At 38.8% G+C, this 15237-nt stretch overlaps 1 protein-coding gene across 1 annotated transcript in view; it reads right to left on the bottom strand.

The window, feature by feature from the left end:
- Nucleotides 1–7632: 7632 nt before the first annotated feature.
- DPP4 (dipeptidyl-peptidase 4) overlaps nt 7633–15237 on the bottom strand; it is a 118285-nt gene continuing 110680 nt past the window's right edge. The window contains exons 24-26 of the mRNA XM_006879485.1: nt 9696–9768; nt 9360–9433; nt 7633–7734 (exon numbers count right to left, since the gene is read on the bottom strand). Of these exons, the coding sequence (XP_006879547.1) occupies nt 7633–7734; nt 9360–9433; nt 9696–9768 (249 nt within the window). The remainder of the gene's footprint in view (nt 7735–9359; nt 9434–9695; nt 9769–15237) is intronic.

The raw sequence follows: 15237 nt of genomic DNA, 5'->3' as shown, positions 1-15237 counted from the left end.
AATCTGATTTCAATGTCTTCCTGATGTAATTTAAACCTATAGTTCAACAAAAAATTTTATACTGTTGGTTCACAAATGACATATACTTCAATACAATCTTATGTAACTTGGATTTTTTTTTCTCAACTCTTAAAATTGTGGCTTATTCTGTTTCCTATCTTTACTTACTTATCTTTGTCTAGTTTAATCTGTTTACCCATGTTCACTTTACTGTTATCGTTGCAAGATTGCTCTCCAGATTTTTCAAGATCACTTATTTATACAATGAAACAAAATTAGAACCATTTATACAAAGAGATAAAATTAGAAACAAGTCAAAGTTTTAAGACAGCAATTTGGAAAATATGAAAATTTCCTAAATGTCTACTATCAAGAAGCTCAATATTCAAATATTACTGATAATACTTTATTTTATAGATCTAAATTGGTATTCTCCAATAAAACCATTTTTCAAATTCAGGTCTGTCGTCATATTATTACCAGTTTTTGTGCTGGAGATGGGAATAGAGGACCATGATCTTTGCTTCTAAGGTGAGATAAATATTGTAGTATAAGTGTGATTTAAGTCTTGGATTGTCAATAATTAAAACAGTCACTAGGGAGCTTTGGTGGCCTGTTGTTGCTGGGTGATGCCGAGTACACTCATAGCAACCCTATGAACAATAGAGCTGAACCCTGTCCTGTCATATTCCAACCTCAGTGTCTCTGTCACAGTTGAACCCATTGCTGCTGTCACCATCTCAGTCCATCTTATTAAGAGCATCCCTCTCCTTCACTCACTTCCACCCTTCCTAGCATGATGCACCTCTCAAAGGAATAGCTTCTCCTAGGAACATGTCAAGTTATATGAGATGAAGCTTTGCCATTCTTGCCTCCAATGAGCATTCGGGCTGCACTTTCTCCAGGACACATCTATTTGGTCTTTTGACAGTCCACAAGATATTCAATACTCTTATCCAATACCACAACACAAAGGCATCAATTCTTCTTTTGTCATCCTTATTCATTGTCCACCTCTCTCATATAGCAAGTGATTGAAAAGGCCTTGGTTTGAATCAAGCATGCCTTAAAATTATGCTAAACTGACATCATTGTTCCTCTGAGATTTGAGAGGTCCCTGAAAACAGAATTTCCCAATGCAACACATCTGCTGATCTCCTGACTTGTTGTATCAAGAGTTTATTGTAAGATGAAGTTTTGACAATTTCAGTCTTCTCTATATCTATCGTGATGTTGCTTCTTGGTCCAGTAGATTTTTGTCTTATTAATGTTGAGATGCAATCCATATTGAAGGCTATAGTCCTTGATCTTTGGTAGCAAGTATTTTAAGTCTTCTTCACATTCAGCAAGCAAGGTTGTATCATCTGTATAATACAGATTGATAATAAGTCTTCCTCTTATATTGCACTGCCAACCCAAATACAATTCTAATCCACCTGGTGTTCTGTAGGAGAAAGAGAGACAATCTCCTTCTGTGGGAATCTACTACCTCTGAAAACACACTAGAGGGTCAGGTATGGGTCAGTTCCAACTCAATGGTACTTAACAACAACAACAACAACAAAATTGTAAATAACAAGAATATAAATTTGAGTAGTGAAGAAGATAAATTAAAATAATAAAAGAAATTTAATAGAGAAATTAATACCTCAAAGGCCTGGCAGTTTTGAAATAAAGATGAAATGAAAAAAGTAAAGATGTTTGGCATAGTAGAAACTTGACACATTTAATGAGCACCATATTTGGAACCACGTAAATAGCCTGATATGGAAGTCATGGAAGGGTAGTGGAGATGTTAAAAAAAAAAAGGTAGAAACAGAAATACTAAGGCAATATGAATTATAAATGATGCTTAATTATATACTACAGCATTTGATTTTTTATATTAAGAACTTTAAGTAATCAAATTCAAATTCAATGCTGTTGAGTTGAAACTGACTCATAGCTTCATTGGCGTCTGAGTCACATGAAGGAAATTGCCTGTCTCCACAAGCCTCTGTCCTACCAGGGCAGCTGTTGGATTAAAACTTCCAAAAGGGTGCATTCACTTGGTTACCATCACAACTCCCTATGGTGTTTGTTGTATACCAACTCAGAACCAACCATAACTGACCCTCTAGTGGGTTTTCAGAGGCTATAAATTGCACAAGAGGAAATTTTCCATCTTTCTCCTGCAGAGCAGCTGGTGGTTTCGAACATAATCGACATTCAATGGCGCTGATCCATCGAGTCCCTGCCTTACTCTTTCATCTTACCTATCTCATCCATTCTTCGCTTTTAAAAAGAATATAAATCTTAGCTTTTATCTTAATATTCTTGCCTTCTAGATCTCTTTTGTAACACTTCTTTAGTTTATTTATAAACTTTTTTGAAGGCAGGAATGGTAGGTATCTTACCTCCCTTTGCAACACTCCAGAGCATGTTTCTGTGCTTTGTTCTTTTATGCATTTGACAAAAATGACTGACATCAGATGTTAAAATTTATGAGCAGATGCCACTGCTCAGTTTATTAAGTGTTACTAAAGATCCTAAAGGTCTTCTCCCAGATGTGTTGGTATTGAAACAAATGTTTATTGGGCACTTTCCTGAGTCCAACATCTGGGAACACAGAAGCCTAAGGCAAGTATGTGTACAGCCGATGGCTTCATTAAGGCAGATCAGACAACATCGTTGCCTGTAGAAAAAGGAATGTGGCAAAGTAAAATGTAGGCTTTGTGTGTAACTCTACAATTATGCATCGATTCTGTGAGGTAGATATATTGTACTTTTTTCAGGAATCCATGGTTCAAAGAAGTAAAATAATGTTTTTTAAAATGTTTCCCATCTGTGAATAGGTGCTGAGTTCCTAGCTTCAGTGCAATGGCCATGGCATGAGATGGTGTAAGGCCACTTACTCCTGACTAGTAGTATTCCAGGTATGACTCATAGCTGCAGTGAGTTTTCATAGATTGTCTATCACACAGGTAGAAATTGCCCATCTTTCTCCCATGGAACATTTAGTGAGTTTGAGTTCACCATACCTTTGGGTTGGCTGCACAGATCCATCAAACCATGACGGCTCCCTATTCTCGACTTAATAACCAGAATTGGGTTAAAATGAAGGCAATGTTTGTTTTCAATGTTGGCTTTTCTTTGCCAACACTGATTCCATGATTAACATTTGAATCCATATCTGTACAAGGAAATAGTTTTTAGGTTTTTCTTTTCTCTTTCTCATGAGTCACAAACTCATTTGGGAAAAGCTAGAGTTGTTTGATAGTTCAAACTTCTCACCATACTCATTCGTGTTGATGGATTTTGACAAACATTAGTTGGTAGTTCAGATGGAAACATGCCTACCTTAGAAAGTAGTAATTCATTTTTCCTTTTATTAATTCAAATTCTTGAGTTTAAATGTCAGTATAATCAGAGAAAGGTAACATGAAGAAATGATAAATTGTTAGTGCAACAAATTGGTCTTATCATTTCATGCTTTGATTTTTCCTTATTGAGTGGTAATGCTATTCCTTTTTATCTAGCTATCATTCCCAGTCATCTATAGCCCTTAAATATCCTGAAAATCTATGCTAGATCACTTAGGATATATGCAAAAAAGGTACTGGTTAGTACTGAGGCAACTGTTACAAAGCTGGGGTAGCAAAATTTTTTTACCTCATTGTATGGGGGGTTGAAATGAACCAAAAACCACTATTATATTTTAGTGGGGTTTTTTAATGGTAGGTTTTTGTTTTTGTTGTTTTTTTTCATTTAGGGATAATTGAATTTTCAGTATTTTACAAATCTAGTTGTCATTTAGAGAGCTATTGTGGCCTGGTTCATAGGGGGCTGTTCGGCTAACGCCTAAAGGCCTGTCACTTAGGCACTTCAAATCCACAAGCTGCTCCCCATGAGTAAGATGGACAGTCTCCTCCTATACAATATACAGCTTTAGAAATCCAATGGAGGATCAGCTACAGGACAGCTTCAATTCAGTGGCCGTGGCTAAGTGAGTAGTCTGATAAATTAGGATTCTTACATCTATTTAGAGCAAAGCAAAAAACGCCAAACATAAGAGTTGATAAACTTCAGTGACCACCTGTGAATAAAAAAGGGAACCGAAGAGATCTAAAATTACATACAATCCAAGAGATCCATATGGTATTCAGTTCAAGAAGTGTTGATTTAAATTCTGCACCTGATCCTTAAGAAAGTAGGGAGGGATATAATAGTTTTTAGAAAGATTTCCAACAAATTTATGTTAAAAATAATTAAACTTACAAAACCCAAATGAAAACCAACAAAGCACTTTAAAACCAAGCCTTGCTTTCTTTTCCTTTGGTCTGTGCATCCTTGCATTCTCTTCCCTTTTCCTTTGGTCTAGGCACCCTTACACATTGGGTTGACGCTAGAATGCTAGTGATGAAAGATGATCCAGGTCCACAGATTTTGAAGTCCAATAGCAGGCAAGTCTGCACATCTTAAGTGACTCATTCTTGGATGTTTCAAAAGGAGTTCTGGTGTTGTAGTAGGTTGTACATTGTTCAAGCCCACCAGTAGCTCAACAGGGGTGACATGAGGCAAACTGGAAAGAGTTACAGACTTGGAAACCCAACAGAAGGTTGCTAGAAGTCAGAATTAACTCAATGATTGGGTTTGTGGGTTTCAGACTTAGTCTTAAGCTAAATGTATCCATCATTTATCAATTTCTTTCCTTTCCTTTCCCAATAAGCTAACTTAATTTTTTTGTCAAAGTAAAACAAGATGACAGACAAATGAAGTCTCTTTTGATTTTAATCATGCTATTACTATTTATACTCAGTGGCACATAACAACAATAACATACTGTGACAGGTTTGGAAGCAAGAGTGGCATCCAATTCCTAAACAACATGCCTCCAGAAACTCTATGAACTTTGAAAAATGTCAATAGTTGTAGAAGGACTTCAGGCCTTTTGTTTATAGGGTCTCAATGAGTTGTGCTTGACTCAAAGGCAATCAACAACAACAACAACAACAACACTATATATAATCTCCATCAACCACAAAATAGGTACTGAGATGTTTTTATTTTCACTTTTTATGATATCTACCCTTCAAAGAAAATATCTACCATTCTTAGAAACTAAAGGAATATACAAATTCATATCTTTGTAATTTTACATTGCCTGCTATATTTATCTCCACTTCTAAGCAACATGCCTCTGGAAACTATGAACTTTGAGAAACAGTGATAGTTACAGAAAGGCTTCAGGTCTTTTGTTCATAGGGTCGCTATAAGTCATGCTAACTCGATGGAAATCAACAACTCGTGTGTGTGTGTGTGTGTGTGTGTGTGTGTGTGTGTGTAACAATACTTGATATTGTGAAATATCAGATACACATCAGATATTATATGGTATTAGATATTATACAATATTTCCTATTGTATAATACACAACGTCAAGTTGAAAGTAATTTTTGTTTAATTTGGCTTTGTGACTATTAATACAGTCTATAACATGAACATAGGATAAATAACTGTGCTTTTGAATATAGAACTCAGCAGGTTTGCTCAGTGTCTCAAGGTGATTGAAAGCTATTAAAAATATGTAGTAGCCTTACAGGTTTGAAGGTCTGTTTATAGTTCCAATAGATGAATGAATCTGGGAACTAAATTAAGGTGAAGCTGCTCTGAAAATAAAGAAGCTGTTTCACAGAGTTCTGTCCATCCTTATGCATGATTCACCAGTCTCATTGTTGAAATGATAGATTCTTCCATTTTTAGATTTTAATGCATTGACTCACCCTTTCTGGGATAACACTGTCTAGCAAAAGCTCGACTTTTTAAAAAATGAAGTCATTTTAGAAATAATTGAAACGTAAAGGAAAATCATGCTTCTTCAGTTACCTAAACATTGCACTGTTAGATCAAATTCTTGTTCTGAAACGTATGCTGTGATTGAGCTCAAAGATACTGCAACCATGGACATAGTTACATTAGCTAAAAAGAATTAGTCAAAACTTAAAATAGTTCACTTCTTTTTTCCTGTTTACTTTTACTGAGCCATCAGCTCTAGTAGATATTGCTGAGATTATCTGTTGTTATGAATATGGTCCTCATCACTTCCTGAGAGTAAAGTTATATACATGTACTATACCAATTTGGACATGTTATCAGGAAGGACCAGTCCCTGGAGAAAAACACTATGGTTAGTGAAAAAGACATTCAGCCAAAGAGAAAAGAAGACCCTCCATAAGATGGCATTGACACATTGACTGCAACAAGGGGCTCAAACCTAACAGTTGTGGGAATGGCTCAGCACTGGGCAGTGTGCAGGTATGAAGCACATAAGGTCATATTAAATCAGAACCAATCCCAGAGCGCTTAACAATACATTGTTTCAGCAAGTAACATTTTAATTTATCAAAAGATATGTACATATATAATAGCAGAAATTATAAAATAGATTAAAATATCACATACTGCTTAATATAACAGTTTTCTGCATCTAATATTTTTTACAAAGGTTGAAATTTTTGCATGTATGCAAGGTAGTCTGGGGTAACAAAATAAACAAGAGCCTTAATGGATCAGTGTATCTGTGTGTCCATGTGGTCTAGGTCTGATTGAATGCATGACCTACTACTTCTGAAAAAAATGAAGGCCCATTTATTAACTGGCCAAGAGAAATTCCACAGCATGTCGAATACAGACATTAATACATTAACATTCTACTTTATTTTCCATTTTTAAAAAAAGAAAGGAACTTTTGAGACTCTTCCATGAACATACTCAAAAAATGAAATAAGAAAACTTGATACAAGAACTCCTTCAAGTAAGGATTTGTGATGCAAATATTTTTATCTTTGAACAGGGCAAGCTGATATGTTCATGTCCCAGTTGCAGGCTGCATCTTCCACCAGGACACATTAGTATATTTAAGCATGTTTAAAATGCTCTCCCCTCACCCTTGCTGTGTTTCTGTAGCACCTATAGCCATAACTGGCACCTTGGGGCCTTGCATTGTTGGCAGTTTCCCTTGCATTTCTTTGGAGTCTATTCAATGGCTGTGGTTTTACTCAGAAGTCGATGCTTTGCATATATGATTTCCTGAGACAGTCTGAATAGTCTTTCTCAGAAAACTGTGCCCGTCTGGCTGTGAGCAGCTCTTCTCGGAGGGAGCTGACAGTAGTCTGGTTGGGTTGATATACTAAGTCTTAGGTTCCTAGCCATGTCCTCCTATCTCCTCTCCCTATCTCTCTTTTTTCTTGTCTCTGCCTTTGTGGCATCATTGCCCACATCTTGCCAACACTTTAAAGGGGGCGAAATAGCTGGACTAGTTGAGTTAGGAAAAGAGAAAATGCAGGCCAGGAATCTGTACAAAGTGGCTATAAAAACAATCCCTATTTTCTGCTGTTTCAGCAGCTGACATGGGAATGATTTTAAACAATAAAATCAGACTGAATGATTTGAACTTTTCTGTCAGACAATGATCTGTTACAAAGACAGAAGTCCCTAGTTATGATTAAAGGTATAACATTTAGGGAGAAGGGTAACCTTAAATTTCATAATTTGAGTGTATTTTCTTTAAGACCATCATCCTGACAGTACAGTTTTGAGATGAGAACAAAAATGGTTTGTAATAAGCTTTAAGTGGCATGCTATCCTGAGGTGTTAAGGAAGTGAGAAGCATTGTTTTAGGAAGTGGCTCATGTGAGTGTATATATGCTGGTGGGCTGTGCTGGTGGCAATGCCATGGTCCTCGTCAGTATACCACTGAAAGAGAAACAAGGAAAGGTCAGAATTAGGAACTCATTTCTTCTCCCCCTCATACCAGTCTATTCAAATGAGCCCACCTGAGCGTAGTGTTAAAGCAAGGTGTGTTAATTCCTGACAGTTTATAAATGGAAACTTGATCAAAGAGGGTGCCTAATTTTGGCCAGAACTTTTCCAGGGCTTGGTGCTCCTTCTGTGAAAGGTCTCTGATCCACCTGTAAAGGTCATCTGAGAGTTCACTGTGCATGTGGCTTTAAATATGGTGCTTGGAGGATGTGTAAGTTCTAATTAGCCCACACACCCCAGTCAACTTTCAGATTTGACGCTAAGGACACTTAAAGCCACATGGTGCACAGAGGAAGGAAGGTTTATCCCATGGAACCTACTTGCTTGAATTTCATGCTATCAAATGTGAAATATCTCCTTTACTAAGAGTCAAATGAGTTTTTTTAAAGCATTTTTTCCATAATAGATATTGTTAAGGAGGATGGGAAAATATTTTTCCATATGAAACATATATGTGTAACATAAGTGAAGTCAAAAGTCAAATGTACTATTTGTAAACACTTAAGATTTTTCCACTAGCATTTAAAAAAAAAAATCTCTATGTCTGCTATTTATATATTTAAAAAAGCTTGGGACCCGAGGCAAAAATACATCAGCTCACACTATATTAAATGTACTGAAGCAGAAAGTCATTGCCAGAGAAATATTTATTATGGAGACATAAATTAACTTTTAAAAAACTTAATTGGAGTATCATGTCTTTTCTTCAAATAGTGGAGAAGAAAAAAAAAACCACAATCTTATAAAAAAAAATTAAACCTCCTACAAGAACTTGACCCAAAGGACATGAGTCACTTTTCTCAGTATCTAAATGGCCGTGTTCGCCTGTACAGGAGCAACATTTGAACTAAACACAGAGCAAAGTATCCATGTTAGAAGACAGTGTGTGTGGGGGGGGAAGTAGGCTTTTATTTTAATAAAGCAGACTATGGGGCTACATTTTGTACACAAAATAAATGACTGCAACATCCATACGTTTTCTTTATAATGTAAAAACTCTTGTGCAGAAAAATGAATTTGCCTTAATAACCAAAAATATCCTCTGTACAGGCAGCAACAGCTTTGGCCATTTCTGACTTAATAAAACAAGCCTAATTGTTTACTGTCTATGAGGATTCAACAAAAGAGAACATGGCAATTGCAAAAGCAGAAGCATGCTGATTATTACTATCCCACTGCCGGGAGAACACCTAGTAATATATCCCACACAGAAATGGATTTTCATATTTGAGCTATTACGATGCTTGTTTCATGTCAGAATTATTGTGCCACATATTTACTGAATAACTGATTACTTTTTTTATCAAAATGAGGAGAGACTTAAAAATCACACAGACAGGGGAGCAATGCTTTGACTCTCCCAAGATATGCAATACTGTGCTTCTCAACCCCCAGTGCTCATGTGGAGTGCAAAGACATCACTTCTCTGACTTTGCACTGATAAAAACTCCTTTAATTCTTCCCCTATCTTCTGGACCTCTCTGAAGAGAAGTAACCCAGAGAGAGGGACCCAGAGCCCCACCAGCAACTGCCCTCCCCTGGCACGTAGTTTGCCGTACCATTGCCTGGAAATCCACTCCGGCATCCACCAGTGCTTTGGAGATCTGAGCTGACTGCTGAAAATGAACGTTATCTGCGAGGAGAGAAAGGAGACAGAAAGTAGCTAATAGCTGCTCTGGTTTCTAGATATCAAAGGGTGGGAAAAACACAAGAAAGGGACTGTCTGAAGTTCTAGGACTCAGCATCCCATTTAGCCCAAGACAAGTGAGTTGTGGAAAGCAACACTGTTTTATTGAAGTAAATGTAACAGTCTTGCCCCTCATGCTTTTGTTTTGTCAGTAGTGAAATTGCAAACCTGTCTGTGATACTAAAAAGTCTAATTAACTGAAACTCACCATCTGCTGTTCCATGAATAAGGAGGTACTCAACTTGCTTAAAATTTTCAGCTCTGCTCATGACTGTTGAATTCTGGAATTGGGAAAAAGAATGTCATTATTCAAAAAAGGATCTGCCATAAACTGATTTTTCACTTCAGTTTACAAAATAAAATGTTTTCAGCTGGGGCCCCCTTTGATACAAAATATAGCAAACCGATATTCAAGCAAATGCTGTCTCCATGCATGGCAGAATGCACAACATGCCCAGTGCGGAGGAGACAGGGCTGGGAGAGGATGCCACATCTTCCCTGTGCATGCGGAAAGTGGGCACCCACCACTGAGGCTGCATGCAAGGCCCCCTGAGTCCCAGATCCCAGATTGGCTGTGTCCTATGCATTAGCACAGGGCATAGTCTCATATTAGCAATGTATGTTCCATGGGCTTATGCTGTAGTTCAGCCAAAAAGTGTATTGCCATGGTAACCATGTGTCACATGGTGCCATACATGCTACATTTCAAAGAGCCTGTACATAGCATTTGCAGCTGAACATACTGTGCAATATGTCATGTGAACTTTGGTCTACATGCTAGGCTCTGAATGCAAAGCAAATATTACCTCGTTCAGAACAGATGTTTAAAACCTAGGCAAATGTAACATATGGGAGCGGAGAGGGGTGAAAGAGATCAAGGGAGGCCTTAGAATTACAGTGAGTTGCTGTTGTCTGCTTCATTCTGTAGTGAGAAAATTGCTGCTATTGGACCAAGCCATTCCCCAAGCAGCCAGGGTAACAAGGATGCATATATATAGTCTGTAACATAACAATACATCTTGTCTGAAGACTGTCCTGTGGCCTGAATCATTTAGAACTTCCAGAATGAAAAATAGAGTCCAAGGCCTCAGGTGAAAAAAACCCTTGAAAGCATAGTACTGGTCATCGATGTTATTTTGGGAATTTTCACAAAGTTGGGGTGAAGATAGCTCTTATCTAACAGATGTGGTGCTGCGCTTGGAAGGTGGTGAACTACCGTGTACTTTTATTATCTTTTTATGAATTGGCAGGGGAAGGGGCCATGCCTTCTACAGGCTTACAATCAGCCAGCCAGTCTTGAAGCATCTTGGTAACTCCAAGTCAGTTTTCTCAGAGCCAATGATTATATTTCACAAGCATCTTGTAACTAAGTCCATTTCGGATTTCTGCTGTGAGGCTGGAGGTCTGGCAGGGAGAGCACAGGGCTGAAATCAGGGTGCTTCTCCTTCAGCCCCAGTTTCACCATCAGTGAGCTGTGTGGATGGAGACATGCTGCTCTCAGAGCTTTGTTTTATGTAAAAAAGGAGTAAGAATAACTCCTCTGGTTCCCTCACAGAAATAGGAATCAAGAAAGATGGCACGGCTTTTTTTTTTTTTTTAGGTTAAAATCGTTGCTGATGATGTGCTGAGTGAGAATGCTATGACACAGTGTTTTTAGAGAAAAAAGATGTCTGTCTACAAATTCCAGGATAGAGTCACTTAAAATGACTCAACTGACCGAGGCTTCCAAACTTATCTTGTCCCAAAAGGCTTCCCACAATGCCATCCCACTTGTGTGCGGGTAGCTCCCCACTTGTCCTGACAATATTACATTTCTGACCCAAATGGAGAGTTTACTTGTGACTTTCAGAATGAAAATGAGCTCATGTGGCACAGAAGGATGTTAACTGAAAGTGGGTCCCTAACTGAAAGATCAGCAGTTTGAACCCACCTGCTGCTCCACTGGGGACTGATGAGCTAGTCCGCTTCTGTTAAGATTTACAGCCTTGGAACTCCCATGAAATAGTTCTGCTCTGCCCTATAGGGTAATAGGGAGCTCTAGCAGCTTAGTTTTGCTACCAACCCAAAGGCTAGCAGTTCAAATCTACCAACTGCTCTGCAAGAGAAAAATGGGCAAACTCCTCCTTGTGCAACTTACAGCCTGTGAGAACCTGCTGAAGGGTCGCCTGTGGGTCAGTTTTGACTCAACACTACACAATAACAACAACTAAAAGGTGATTATGAGTCAGCATCAACTCAGCTGCAGAGGGTAGATTTTCAGCATAAACCCGCTGGGCTTACTGAAAGCCATACTTACGTATTTTTAAGACCTAGACAAATATGTACATACATGAATTCATCTCTCTGAATATCTCCTATTCATGCATACATTTTTTTTAAAAAAAATTATCCACTAACTCATAAGCACCATGAAGAAAAGACTTACCTATATTGCTTATTACTTTGTCCTTAGTTTGTAGGACAATGTTAAATATGTTGTTATGTGCCATCAAGTTGCCTACAACTCATAGCAACCCTATATACAAGAGTTCTGAAGTCTAACCTGTCCTAAGCCAAGTTTCACTGATTCCAACACACCTAACACCACTGTACCAGTTACTATATCAATCCATCTCATCCGGGGCCTTTCTCTCCTGCGCTGTCCATCCACCCTTCTCACCATAATGCTCTTCTCCAAAGATTGGGCCCTCTTGGTCATGTGCCCAAAGTATGTGAGACAGAGCTTCAGAATCCTAGCCTCCAAGGAGACACTTGGTTTCAGTCGCTCCAAGACAGACCTACTTGTTTTCTCGGCAGTCCGTAGTATGTTCAAGAGTCTTCTCCAGCACCACAATTCAAAGGCATCAATGTTAAATATATATCCAGTAAATGAAAGAAAGTAATAGACATTTATTTTGTACTGCTCTGAGTATTTGATCCTAGTTAAAGCAGAGGCAAGCGGGAACAGCTGGGAGAGGTGGAATAAAATATTCTCATTCTGAAATATGTTCCATTGCACCAGTCTTTGTGCTAAGCATCACAGATTTCCAAAACACTGTTCCGCTTAATTGTCACAATGACACTCGGAGATAGGCGTGTGCCACTCGTGTTTTATGGATGGAGACCCTGAGATTTAGAAGGTGAGTAACTTCTTCCAGATGACATCAGCAGAAGTATCAGAGCTGGAGATAAACACAAACTGTAAAACCTGTTTTTAATTTCTATGCTTCCCCGTGTCTCTACTAAAATTCCAAGCTGCTCATGATGGGATCTTCCAGCAAAGGAACAGCCTGACATAAAAATGTTAATGACTGCTCTGGAATTTGTAGTACACAAATACACTGGGTACCCTTTGGCTTCAAAGACCTCATGCTTTTTCCCAACTGGATTAATCAGAAGATTAGTCTATAGACCTTGTGAGTTTTAAAAAACCATTTGCTTCTGATCATGCATGTACTACATAGCTCTAATGCAGCAACAGAACCTTGAGAAATTTTTTACTCTTCAGGGATGAAAGGGTGAAAATAAATCTCCCCTAAGATATTTAAAGCTGTCTTCAGCAGTCCAGGCTGAAGACCTGAGAAACGAGGGCTGGATTCTAATAGAGAACCGTTAATATTCAGATCCCCAAGACCTGAGTGCCCAGTGTTATTAAGAAATCCTCCTTAGTGAGCCTGTCTCCTAATCATACATAAAGCCTGTACCGACTGCTCCGGGTACCTTTTTCTTCCCAGATTTAATTTAGTTCTGCACTCGTGGCAAACAGTCAACTTTAGCACCCAGCCCTGACCCAGATCTACAGCTTGTCATCTCACTTTACCTCACTTCCTGGTCCTTCTTTGCTTAGCAGCTTGGCCAGCAAAGCTGCTCCTACAACCTCCCTGAGCCATGAAACCGAGAAATGTCATCGAAACAGAGAGTAATAGTTAAGAGACATATAAATACACGGGACAGTTAGCAAGGAATGTGATAACTACTGGAGTTTGGACCAAAACAGTTTCTGGCTGCCTTTTTTTTTTTTCTTAAATGGAGTGAATACAGGCTGAAAGAAGACAATTTTTATAAACAAGTAAAACCCTGAGCCTAAGATAAATGTTGTGATGTACACACTGTAGCTGTGATGAACTAGACATGGTGAGAAATGCAACATACTGAGAAAAAGACGAAAACTGTGATAAAAGTGTCATGATGCAAATTGTTTTACATTAACAATATTACACTACAAAGAAAGAAAGACAAATACTTTAATGCAGCAAGAGAAAAATAAAACAAAAGCTTTCCCTGCAAAGGCAAGATAAGTGTGCCATTTCTAATGCACGCTTCCCCTGCTCCCTAAGAGAAGCCCTGGGAGGGACCTCTGTGGGGAAGGGAGAGCGGCAGCCCTGAGGCATGAATGCACATTAAGGCTCCCGGAGTGCAGGAAAGCATTGCTCTGTCCTTAGAACAGCGCAGCTGCGTGACCTTGCCTTTGGAACCCCGTATCATTCTCTATGAGACGAGGCGTCCTATTTTCTCAATCAAGACTCTTTACTATACTCTGAATAGTGCACATCAACCTATGGAACGCAATACCCAATGCCGGTGAAAACCTGCATGCCTTGACGCAATGCGCCAGTGATGATCAGCAAAACTCTAATTGCGCTCTTTTCCCCCCACTGCTATACGATAGTCCCCTTTTGTCTACCGATGGAAACAGAAATATAAAAGGAAATGGATGACTCTGTTAGAAGCAGAATAGTCTATCACCAATTACTAAAAAGGAAGCTCAGAGTGATAAATGGGCAAAGATGCGAATGGTGGTGCAGTTGGCACTCTCTTGAGGCTAGAAACTTCCGGAGGGCCCTGCTGCCAGCAACAGTCTGGCAAAGGGAAGTGGGAAGGATCAGTCCAGTGGTAGTGCCGATTCCACAGCATCTCTGTGAGAAGCTTTTCCTTCAAGCCCCAAGAAGAACCATCTGTAACTGCTTGTTGGATCATGCTGGTTCCTCAGTCACCTTCCAACAAATAAATCTTTGTATTTTTGAAAGAAAAGAGGGAGCTGATAAGAGTAGAGAAGGATGTAAGAAACTGTATAACAATTCTTAAGTAGTCCCCTTACACCATCAAGTGGACCACTACTTTCCTGAGGAGAATAAAGATGGGAGCTGCCATGAAGACTTGCTTCATGGTGGTCACATGTGTGACTCTTTAAATCTTTTCAATAACTTTCTGTAGTGGGTCTCATTATTCCTATTCCATAGATGAGGAAACAGGCTTTAAGAGAACTTCGTGAAGGTCATGCTACAAGCCCTTTATCATTATAGTACACTGTCCCTTGAAATCACAGCCAAACCACTTCTTGTCATTTCCAAACTCTTGTAGAAAGAGCAAACAGCTGCTGCATTTCAGTGAGATGTTACCCAGATGAGGGATGATCTGCTTGCTTTGTGAATGTTCTACCTGCAACTAAAGTCACAAAAATATTATCCTATGACACTATTTTAGGAAATACCATTTATACCACAACACAAACCACAGAAAAACCTTGAAGGGAAAGAAGGAAATTAACCCATGAGATCTGATATGTTACTTGTGTCTATCAAACAACTGTATCCGTGAGATGCCGAGGAAAGTGCTCCCCACAGTCCCGGACAGGGGGCTCTACTTCAGGCCGCACCAGCATCACTGGCTTCCTTAAAGATCACACAGCAGTCAACATTTTATCAGCACTCAACAAACAAGTTAAGGTTTGGCTTAAATCTGAAGGTCTCTCTCCCTTTGGCATATTCTGG

The sequence above is a fragment of the Elephantulus edwardii genome, unplaced genomic scaffold (genome assembly GCF_000299155.1).
Source record: "Elephantulus edwardii isolate Elephantulus edwardi_28Jun2011 unplaced genomic scaffold, EleEdw1.0 scaffold00003, whole genome shotgun sequence".
Classification (NCBI taxonomy): Eukaryota; Metazoa; Chordata; class Mammalia; order Macroscelidea; family Macroscelididae; genus Elephantulus; species Elephantulus edwardii.
This window is presented reverse-complemented; position numbering and strand designations above follow the sequence as displayed.